The 12,406-nt window shown below is 36.2% G+C and overlaps 1 protein-coding gene across 1 annotated transcript in view; it reads right to left on the bottom strand.

Annotated features, from left to right (window-relative positions):
- The window catches only part of ERICH3 (glutamate rich 3), a 110,173-nt gene that overhangs the window by 20,307 nt on the left and 77,460 nt on the right, over positions 1–12,406 (bottom strand). The window contains exon 12 of the mRNA XM_025397188.1: positions 1,072–1,521. Within this exon, the coding sequence (XP_025252973.1) occupies positions 1,072–1,521 (450 nt within the window). The remainder of the gene's footprint in view (positions 1–1,071; positions 1,522–12,406) is intronic.

Genomic DNA, 12,406 nt, shown 5'->3' on the forward strand with positions numbered 1-12,406 from the left:
GCTGAATTTTAGTAATATTAAAATGTGAAAACAAATTTTGTCTTAAAATCAAGAAGAATGGCTCCTGCATTGACAGGGGAGACAGATGAGAGAGAGCAACAAAAGGACTGTGAACCAGTTCCAGGGCACAGAAGGTTATGTGAGAGGCAAGTGTCAGGCAGGTACAATCCAGCTGTCCACAGGATACCCCTCAGCCCTTTCACTCTGCTCCTCAAGGTGAGAAAAGCATCAGACCTTCCATGTGTCTAAGGTCTGGGGCCTGATTATCCAGACACTCCTTACTCTTTCCATGTCAAATGAACAATCTTACACACTCAGGATCCCCAGGGATCAGAAAGTAACTCAGTTTCAGAGAAGAACTCAAAGGCAAGTTTGGAATCTTGTAAGAACATTTTACACTATTATCTAAATCTAAATTCATATTACACAGACGCAATAGGCAATATTTAGAAGTTCTGGAACAACTCTGCCTGAATTCATATCCTAGGAATGCCTCTTTTAGCGTGTAATCCTTGGTAACTTATTTAACCTTTTGAAGCCACATTTTATTTTTCATCTGTAAAAAAGAGATGATGATAATAGAATGTAACTTAGAGGGCGATTGGGTTTTTGTGAGGATGTGATGAGTTAATATATCTAAGTGTTTAGAACCTTGCCTGGAACATAGTAAGCACCTATTAACATTAGCTATATATCTCAAAATCCATATATAGCTAAAGGCAAATAGTATTTCTACTAATAAAGAACCTCTAAAAGCCACACACATCCTTGCCTTCAAACACATATTGTGCTTTATTTCATTCTTGAAGTGAAATTCCCATAGGAGGGAATTTACTGAAAATAAGAAACAGGCTGGATAGAAATTATCAAGTAATTTTTTAAGTGCAAGAGAAGGCAAACAGCAAACTGAAAATACATGTATGATTATGTGACAAAGAGAGACACAGGAAAAATCTTGAATCCCTGAAGCATTATCACAATAGTATTTCCCAAGCTTTGGCGTAATGCAATGACCAAAATCAGCTTCCATGCATGAGCACGATGGCAGCTCAACTTAACGGCCATACTTACCACCTTCCTCCACCCCAGGGAGACCTGCCTTTTTGTCCTTCACCTGAGCAGTGCTTTCTTCCCAGAGCTTACTCTTATCCTTTTCCTTTTCTTCTGCAGAAACATGTTTCCCGGACTTCTCAGATAAACCCTCTGCAATCCCTTGGGTTCCTTTCTCCGTTCCTTCTTTAAGAACATTCTCAAAGCTTTCCTCTATTGACATTGGCTTGGCCTCCACATCTGCTTTTGTTATTTCTTGGTCTTCAATTTCAATGTCTAAGGATTCCTCAATTGGAAGGTGGGACTTTCTTGGCTCATCATTTTCACTCAGCTCCTGAGAAGATGAACTTCTGGCACTTTCCTCTGTGCTGCTGTCAGCATGGGCTTCCCTGTCCCCCACTGCAGATTCATCCTCACTGTCACTAGAATAAGGGTGACTTCTGGATGAGGTTGATGAAGCAGTTTTCATATCTACAAAAAAATACAAGTGATGACATTGTTGTTCTTCCATAAAGCAACTGGTTTAATTGTGAAAATTATGTTAGCAATTAATCATACTAAAAATTTTAAAATATAGTTTAGTACAGACTTGATATCCTTTTCCCATATAGTCTACTTAGCGGTCCGCAACCTTTTTTATACCGGGGATTGGTTTCATGGAAGACAATTTTTCCACGGACTGGGGTTGAGCGGGAATGGTTTTGGGATGATTCAAGTGCATTGCATTTATTGTGCACTTTATTTCTATTATTATTACATTGTAATATATAATGAAGTAATTATACAACTGACAATAATGTAGAATTAGTGGGAGCCCTGAGCTTGTTTTCCTGCATCTAGACAGTCTGATTTGGAGATAATGCGAGACAGTGGCAGACCATCAGGCATTAGATTCTCATAAGGAGCTCACAACCTAAAACCCTGGTATGCACAGTTTGCAATAGGGTTTCTGCTCCTATGAGGATCGAATGCTTCCACTGATCTAACAGGAGATGGACCTCGGGCAGTAACGCCAGCAATGGGGAATGGGCAGTGGCTGTAAATACAGATGAAGCTTCGCTGGCTTCCCCACCACTCACCTCCTGCTGTGCAGTCTGGTTCCCAATAGGCCATGGACCTTGTAGCAGTCCATGGCCCGGGGATTAGATCCCTGGTCTAAATCATTGTTAGGATACAGAAAACTTACCGAATCGATGGAATATATGAGTATATAGAAATTTTCAAAAGATCACATTTAACTATCAACCATTCCTGTTTTTTGTTGTTGTTTTTAGAAAGCCATTTTATTGAGAAACCTTTGTAAATATCCACTTCGTTAAAGAAAAAATAATAATCCTTTGTCTCTTCAACAAAAGCTTTATTTATTTATTTCCTTCTATCACCACAGTGCTCCGTGTGCATGAAACTTAAACTTTTATCTACCATACCATCCATCATCCTAGTATATCTTGGTATCTGGACACAGTAAGATCTGTGTATTTGCCCAGTAAGTAGACAAATATATGTAGGTTACACTTGCATGTGTGTGTGCGCATAGATGGAGATTTTATCTTATTTTGAGCTCTGCAGAAGCAGAAGCTGAGATGAAGATTCATGTGCGAGAAATGTATTAAAGATGTGCTCCAGGATAACTCTTAAGGGAGTGGGGGAAGCAAAGGAAGGAAGGGCAGAAATCAATCAAGGGAGCTATTTCAAGCCCCATCTCAACCTCAACCTGATCCCATGGGCACTTCTGAAGTGTAAGCTATATTAGGATGTAATTTATATTAGGCAGGAGCTGGGCTTTCATACTTTGGAAAAGTCAGACATTGGCTATGGGCCTCCCTAGGGGGATGTAAACTCTCTGGCATTTCCAGGCTCTTTGAGTCTGAGGGTGAAGCACCTCCAGTAGTCAGGGCAGTCCTCTGAAAAAGGTGAAGGGAGCAGAAGATGGGCAATGGGTGAACAAAGTTGGTGAGAGATTCTGGGACATCTAGGCAGTTCGACGACAGGGTGCTGCAGATATGCAGTCTAGAAACTTACGGTAGCCACAACTGGTTTATGTAATACCTAAAAAGGTTTTAACAATTTCCAATAAAGTACCATACACACTGAATCTCAATAAGGAAGCTGAACAGCATAACAAATCACTGCATACATTGCTATAGGCCAGAGAAATACAATCTTGCTTTTCTAACCAATAGGTCTATGTTTGTAATTGTTTTTTTCATAAATATACTTTCAAATAAAATATCCTACATTTAAATGCTGCCTATTTTTTTGTCTTCTCTGTACTCCTCACTGTTTTTTCTGTTTCTTTATTTCTTTCAGTTCCATGTGGCAGCTGCACCAATAGCTGTAGCAGCTAGTGCAGAGTTTAAGAGAAGAAATAACTGTCTTTGCTCTTATCCTCTTCTCTCCAAGCCTCCAGTCCTGCTGGCTCTCCATGACAGGTCTTAGCATTTTAAATATAGTCTCAGAGACATATCAGAGTTTCCACAAAGATTTGAGAGATGCTACACAGCAGTAAAAAACAAACTCAAAAAGCCTTTAAGCAACAGAGCCCCTAAGTCTAATTCCATTTGCTTTTATCTCCTGATACCTTGACAAACACCAGATGACCACTATTTTTCAAATAAATCATACACTCTAGCTACTCATTCTTTATTCTCCATTTTATAAAATCTGGCTATGCCGTGTCCCCGGTAGAAAATGTAGCAGATCAAGGAGAGTTCTTCCCCATCTTATTTGTATCTGTTCAGAAACTTTAGGTTCTCTGAACTCCCCTTTCCCTTCGGAGTCTTATGTTTCTACTTTCAAAAAGAACATCAATTCTGGTTTATCAGCAGTTTAACCGATGGCTTTCATTAATTACATAGTTAGCTAGGACTCAATGTTATACTCGTTTGGAACTCCAAAAATATATCTACTATCTGAATATGGAAATGATGACTCCTATTTTTGGCTCTGAGAGTTGGTCATATAATTTTTAAAATGAGTGTTCCTCTGACTTTCCTTAGTAGCTTCCATTAATTGTATTATTTCATTTCAAAGGGCTGAAATATACTCTGGTTCAAGTTTGAGTCAGTCCTTCAGAGAAGAAAGATCAGCAGAATGAATGGCCTCCAAGTGGCCAGGGCACCTGACCTCCCATACAAACTCATTTCAGTTTTCAAATTTCTCCCTAACCTCATGCTATAATTTATTTCACTCTCATTTCTTTCTGTCATTTACATACACAGACACTGGGGTAAGACTTTGCCTATAAAAAAGTTAAAAAAGCTTCAGGGTTATGGAATAGGATTTTCAAAACTATTTTTATTTATTCTCTTAGAAATAAAGCAAATGCTTATATTAAAAAAAAAAAAAAACTTTCAGAACACATATGTAAATTCGCTTTGTCATTAGGAGGGAAAAATTAACTTGCAAGCATGTTGATAAACAGCTATGCCTCCTACCCAATTCCATTTGTTCGTGTATTCCCTTCTGGTAGTGATGCTGTAAGAACCTGCTTTTGCTTGTTTTGGCAAAGGAAAGATCTGCACTCATTGCCCGAGGTCTTGGCCGAAGCCAGCAAGTTTGGTGCCATGTTCCATGTCCTAAGCAAGATCTTTGACTTTTCTCTTTCCACAGTCAGGAGCTCTCCAGACCCTTCTTCCCTTTTCATGTCATTGATAATTGTTTCTTTCTTTCTTTTTTGGCATCACTATAATTAAAATCTTGTTTGACACAGCACGAGGTTGAGAGAAAATGACATATTCTTCTGTATGACAAATCCTGGTGTCCCAGTCACAGCTCAGCTACTTAATAATTTCTACTTTGGTTATGCTATTTAACTTATTTAAGCCTCTGTTTTCTTTTTTCTTTCTTTCTTTCTTTTTTTTTTTTTTTTTTTTTTGAGACGGAGTCTCGCTCTGTCGCCCAGGCTGGAATGCAGTGGCCGGATCTCTGCTCACTGCAAGCTCCGCCTCCCGGGTTCACACCATTCTCCTGCCTCAGCCTCCCGAGTAGCTGGGACTGCAGGCGCCTGCCACCTCGCCCGGCTAGTTTTTTGTATTTTTTAGTAGAGACAGGGTTTCACCGTGTTGGTCAGGATGGTCTCGATCTCCTGACCTCGTGATGCCTCTGTTTTCTTAACTGTAAAATGGGGATAATTCTACTTGTTCTCCTTACAAAATTGTAGAAATTACACGAGAAAAATATTTAATCTAATCAAATGAAATAATTATCTTTATAGTCTTTTTTCCTCTGTGATGTCATACATGTAGTATATTCTAATAAATTTCTCTCTTGTAGTTTCGTTTTTGTGATATTGAGTGATATCACAGCTACTATGATAAAGATAAAACTAATCATGATTATGCAGCTACTGTAAACCAAACCATGAAATAGCACTTTACAAACATCTCACTTAATCCTATGGAATAGTAATTATCTTCTATTTTGAGATCCAGAAAGAGGGGTCCAAAGAGGTTCAATAGTACCCGATGCCCATTAGCTAGTAAGTAGAAAGTTTTTGTAAATGCTTATTTTGTAACGATACACTGCAATAAAACCAAGACCCTTCTATTTGCTAAAAGGCTTTGGGACAGGAAGTACTCACAGCCACGGACCCGCCATTGCTCCTCTTAGCTAACTTTCCTCTGTTACCACTCAAGACTGACAGACAGGAAATTGTTCTCTTTCAAAAATCAGAACTCATGAAATGTGTAGTCTGTCCTCGCATTTTATCTCTATTGGTCATTATTAATTTTGTCCACCACTCTAGAGCACAAACTCCATTTAAAATATTCCAAGGCACAGAATATGAATACAAAGCAAAAGCAAAAGGTAGCAATCAAAGTCTTCCCTAGTTTATTCATAACATTGATCATGATGCTATTTTATGAAACTATACATGTTATTCAGTTATTTACAAATAACTATGGAACACTGTGGGGACACTCACAAAAATGGTGTGTGTGTGTGTGTGCGCGTGCGTGTGTATGCTTTGTATGCCAGCAATCCTTACTGTTTATACTGTCTGATTGCTAGCTTGATACACCTGACCAAGGGCACCAGCCACACACACATCCAAAGTCAACACCAGTCCAGCAAATCCAGGATAAAGTCTGCTCTCCCTCCTCATAACTGAGGTTCTGAGTTATCCTTCACTTTCCTTCCAACTTACATAGATTCATTTGTCCACTAAATATATATTGAGAACTTCCTATGTGCCAGACAATGTTCTACAAGAAAACAGAAGCCTTGGTCCTTGCTTCTACCTATAATATACACTCAAAACAGAGACTGACTAATTATCCACCTCCTTTCGCATGAAGGCAATAGATCCACTGCACATGTTCATAAAGATATTGGTTCACTCTAACAGTGACTGCAGATGACTCTCTCAGAAACTATTGCCACACTCTTATTGCAATCAGTAGCCAAATTGTTTTAAACCAATGACGAGACCTGACCTCAGTTTTCAATCACTTTCTCACCTGCTAGCAAGCAGCATACTTTTACCACAGTTTAAATTCACCATTTCCTTAATTAGTGTCCTGATTTTAACTACTTTGTTTTTGGTTTATTAGCTGAAAGCACATACAGAAACTGCAGTTTAAGTTCACAAACTAAAATGAGTAAATTAAATTAAAAATTTAAATGATCTCAGTGGCATAACCATGGATCCCAACCCAGTGGATCCAATAAGCTTTTCAACTCTAATACCAACCAATTCTCTCCTTCCTATTCCTTAGTCCAAGAGTTCACAGCAAAATATGCATATGTGCTGCTCTTATTTTCTTCAAACTAGCCATGACACATGAATTTATATATCCTACTATTAGTTGTATAAATAGTTCTGTCTTAATGATACAAGTTCATGAAAATCTGTTTATATTATATGTCAGTTCAATCAATATCTTCATGTACATTAATAGATAATTAGATAAGTGCTTTATACTCAATAAATATTGTAGGATGAATCTGTGCTTAATGAAACTAAAAGTATAAATTATCAGATTCCAGCCATGAACAGTAACTGATTTTTAGCCTTAAGAGGGAACATATGCCCTCATACTGATAGTTATTATTATCAGTTGAAATGTCTCAAATCATCAGTGAGATAAGTATATGTAATAATACATATTCACAGGTAAATGCAGATATAGTAGGAGGAGAATAAAACAAAATAAAATGTTCTCCATATTTATCTTAAATTTCACTTTCTAAACACTAAAATAAATTATTAAAATATTTATAATACAAGCAAATCATGTGTCACATTATGCTTCATACATTATTTTCATTCATCTATTGATCTAGTCAATCAGCCCTTCATTCACAAGAGTTCACTGAGTGTCTACGTAATGCCTTTGTTTCCTACAAGGCAGATTCAAATTGTAGAGAAACACTTCATAGTAAAGTACTTCTGTGTGAATTAAAGGATGGTTCTACATTTAAGTATTCACCTGAAGTTATGCCTTCCTACTTCGACAATTGAAAAGTGACTATGGATTGAGGAATTATTACCATTAAGAAACACTTAAGTTTGATTGACCAAACAAAAAATCACACATATTATAGTCTTTAATCAGAAGCCAACTATAATATTCCCATAATCCTCTCTGATCCAAGAAGCAGACACATTACACTGAAGTCCAAGGGTGCGTCTCACAGCACATAGAATTTCAACACAGGAGAAGCCTCCACCCCTATACTTCTGTTCAAACCCATATTGAAGCCGAAAGATTAAGGGAGAGATTATTAAAATCATAAATCAATTAAGTAGAATATTATTGTGATTCCGAGACTTCAAAAGTTTATAAGGTTTACTTCTTCAACAGATTGAAAAATAGCACAAATGAAATTATCTTTCTTCCTAGAAAAAAATTACTTCAAGTCTTTCTTTTTTCCGTATTCTGGGAGAAGTCTCTTCTCTGTCTCTTTATCTCTACTTTTATCTCAATCTGTGTAATCTTTCTCAAAAGCAGCTAGTCTTTCTTTCATTACTAATTTTTAAATTTATAATTGACAAATAATTCTTTTATATATTTATGAGATACAGTGTGATGTTTCAATGCATGTACATATAGTATAATGATCAAATTGGGGTAATTACATATGCATCACTTTCAGTGTTCATCGTTTCTTTGTGGCGATAACATTCAAACTCTTCCAGCTATCTTGAAATATATATTACATTGTTATTCGCTATAGTCACCCTACTGTGTAGTAAAATACTAGAACTTATTCTTCCTGTCTAACTGTAACTTTGTACCCGTTGACCTCTTACTCATGGACACTATCATCCAAACTGTCCATAAAAGTATATTCTCAGCGATATGATACTTTTCCCCTCAACCTTATAACATTCATCTATGACAATATATTTTCAACTGGTGAATTAGTGCCTGGGGTTGTCAACACAAATGCAGAGAAAAGGAAGCTGTCGTTCTTTTTAAATGATAGGAAGTCTCACACATCATTCCTAAACCAGGGTCCTCTCTTAGTCAGCTTGCAGCCAGTAGCACTCTATCACTCATGGGCTGCTCAGCACAGTGTATTCATCAAGGCGGGTCGACGCAATTGTTAGCTGGCAGTTCAAATGGGGCCGACTTGTCACAAGAGTGACAGCCTGGGCAATTGTTTGCCCTCTGGGAACAGGTGCAGGCAGGTTCAAATGAAATACATCCAAATACTAACAGCAAGATTCTTAATCATGTCAATAAAAAGGATGTACTGGTGTCTGGGATTCAGTGGTCACATATGCCTCTCACACTTTTGAAAATGAAATGCAGTCTGGCTTTTCAACAGAGTATTCCAAGGAATCCATCATGTCATTATCATTTTTAATACATGCTACTCGTTCGCTGGATAAAATCTCTAATGCTGATATTCCACATACTAAAAGGCATGTTTATGCCTTGAATAACACAAAGGCAAGTTATCACAATAAAGGAATGGAAAATAAGAAAGTCTGACAATGGAGTGAAAAAAAACATAATCAGCAATGAGATTTGATTTCAGAATGACACTGTTTTGAAACACTAAGCATGCAAAAGAGCCCTTTAAAAGCGTAGCTTAATAATATCATTAATGAAACTACAAAAGAAAATAGCTAGCCAATTTAATTTTAGCTCTTAAATTTCCCAATATTCTTGAACCAGCTATATGTTCTTATAGTTTTCATTGCATATCTATTTAAAATATTATATATTCTGTATCTATACAATGTTGCAAATTATATAATTTTTCCATTGAAAATTCCAATAACCATAAAGCATAAATGTAGCTAGATATCATGGCACAAAACAAAGCATCTTACTATTATTGGTGTTAGCATTCAAGTACTTGCTTAATATTTAAAAAATGTACTTCAAGAAATCAGCTATGTCAGAAATATGCAGAAGATTGAAACTAAACCCCTTCCTTACATCATATATAAAAATCAACTCAAGATGTATTAAAGACTTAAAAGTAAAACCCAAAACTATAAAAACTGTACAAGATAACCTAGAAAATACCATTCTGGACATAAAACCTGACAAAGATTTCATGATGAAGACACCAAAAGCAATTGAAATAAAAATTGCTGGGCATGGTGGCTCGCACCCGTAATCCCAGCACTTTGGGAGGCCAAGGCGGGTGGATCACGAGGTCAGGAGATGGAGACTATCCTGGCTAACACAGTGAAACCCCATCTCTACTAAAAATACAAAAAAATTAGTCGGGTGTGGTGGTGTGTGTCTGTAGTCCCAGCTACTCGGGAGGCTGAGGCAAGAGAATGGGGTGAACCCGGGAGGCAGAGCTTGCAGTGAGCCGTGATCCCACCACTGCACTGCAGCCTGGGCCACAGAGCGAGACTCCATCTCAAAAAAATAAAAAGTAAAAAATAATAAACTAAAATGACAAATAGGACCTAATTAAACTAAAGAGTTTCTGCACATCAAAAGAAACTATCAACAGACTAAACAGACAACCTACAGAACAGGAGGCAATATTTGTGAACTACGCATCTGACAAAGGTCTAATATTGAGAATCAATAAGGAACTTAAGTTTAAAAGAAAAAGATAACCCCATTAAAAAGTGGCAAAGGACATTCCTTTTTAAAAAAGGAGAAATGCACATGACCAATGAGAATATGAAAAATTTTTTAACTTCACTAATCATTAGATAAATGCCAATCAAAACCACAATGAGATACCATCTCACACTGTCAGAATGACTATTATTACAAAATCAAAAAGTAACAGATGCTGGCAAGGTCGTGGAGAAAAGGGATGCTTATACACTGCTGATGGGAATGTAAATTAGTTCAGCCATTTTGGAAAGCAGCTGGTGTTTTTGCAAAGAACTTAAAACACTGTTACCATTTGATCCAGCAAATGCCATTATTGAGTATATACCTAAACAAATATAAATTATTCTACCATAAAGACAAATATATACACATGTCCATTGCAGCACTATTTATAAGAACAAAGACATGGAATAAATCTAAATGCTATCAACAGTAGACTGGATTTTAAAAAATGTGTTACATATACACTATGGAATACTATAGACCCATAAAAATTACTATGCAGCCATACTATTCCATTGCATAGAATACTATGCAGCCATGAGATCATGCCTTTTGCAGCAACATGGATGGAGCTGGAGGCCATTATTCTGAGTTAGCTAACACAGGAACAGAAAACCAAATACTACATATTCTCACTTAAAGTAGGAGCTAAACTTTGCATACATATGGATACAAAGAAGGGAACAATAGATGCTGGGGCCTACTTGAGGGTAGAGAGTGAGAGGAGAGGATCAAAAAACTACCCATTGGCTACTATGCTTATTACCTCAGTGACAAAATAATCTGTACACCAAACCCCCATGACATGCAATTTATGTATATGACGAAACTGCACATGAATGCCTGAACATGAAAGTTAAATAAAAAGAAATCAGCTATGTGAGAAATAAGAAGTACACACAGTCCTAGCTTTTACAGTATAATTAATTTGTATTACTAACTTGTATAATAAATTAGAGGGCAAAATTTAACATATCTAAACAATGAGTGAAAACTAAACTATTGAATGATGGGTTTTTATAAATTATAGAGCTCAACAAAGACTGGTGATGTAGATGACAGTCATGGGAGAAGAGAGAGATGTGCTAGAACTAAGCAAACCATCTTAAAGTAGATAGGGAAGTCCATCCAGGGAGGAAAAAGCTAAAAGTTGATCATAGAAACTGTCCATTTTCTTCATTTTAAAAACAAAATTTAAAAAACACAACAAAGGCTAGAGACCAGGGTAAAGTGAAGAGCTCAAGATAAATTTATCTAAAATGCATATTTTTAAGGAAACACAACTCTTTTATCGGGGAGATTTGCTTTAACTTCAGGTAAGTGGATATTCTCTGATTTTGATTATTTTTTCTCCAAAATGCAGGTTCCAAAGTTGGGTAGCATTTGCATCTTGATTCCACTGCTTTCTGACTGTGTGACTTTGGGAATTACCTAATATCACCATTTCCAAGTTTATTTATTTGTAAAATGGTGATAAAAGAAAATTGTCTGCATTTTAAGGTTGTTTGAGGTAACTGAGATAATTCTCATAAAATATTTAGCATAGGGCTTAACACTTTAAATAGCCTTAATAAAGAGTGCCTAGTATGTGACCTATTGCATTATCAATTATAAGATACCTTTCCAAACATAGGATTCCAATTAGTTATGTGCAAACAGTGTTCAATGTTAAAGCTTATCTATTGCTGTCAGTTATTCAATAATTACAAGTCTAAATGATTAAAGCTTTCCTTCCAAGGAAGAACCCAGAACTGCCTAATTTTTTCTCTGTTTGAACATAAAAAATTATTCTGTTTCAGAAAAATCTATTTGATTCCTAGAAAGCAAGATGATTATACAGGACAAAATGTACCACCAATTACAAGATATCCAAAGAGTGTACTGAATCTTTATGAAATCAACAACTTGATAATTTCCCACCAGTACTAAAGAAATAAATAATTAAGAGTCCTTTGTGTTTTGAACTAGTTATATGAATATGCAAACATATTTTCACTGTTTTTCCAGGTTCGAGACACTTGGATAGTTTCTTCAAAATTATTGACTTAGATTATATCACTTTTCCAAAAACATATTTCACTTTCTCTAGATCATATAGGATTATAAGCCTAACTCCAATATTAATATTCGAATTGACAAAAGAGCTTATGTACTAGTCACATTTAATCTAAGAAACACAAAATATATGTATTAAGATAAATTACAGAAAAGACCTGGTTTAAAACCTTAAAAAGAAAATTTCATTGCCTGATCATTGGTCTTGAGTAGTTCTTTCAACATAATAAAAATAATGGCAAATGTTTTTT

The sequence above is a fragment of the Theropithecus gelada genome, chromosome 1, assembly GCF_003255815.1.
Source record: "Theropithecus gelada isolate Dixy chromosome 1, Tgel_1.0, whole genome shotgun sequence".
Taxonomy (NCBI): Eukaryota; Metazoa; Chordata; class Mammalia; order Primates; family Cercopithecidae; genus Theropithecus; species Theropithecus gelada.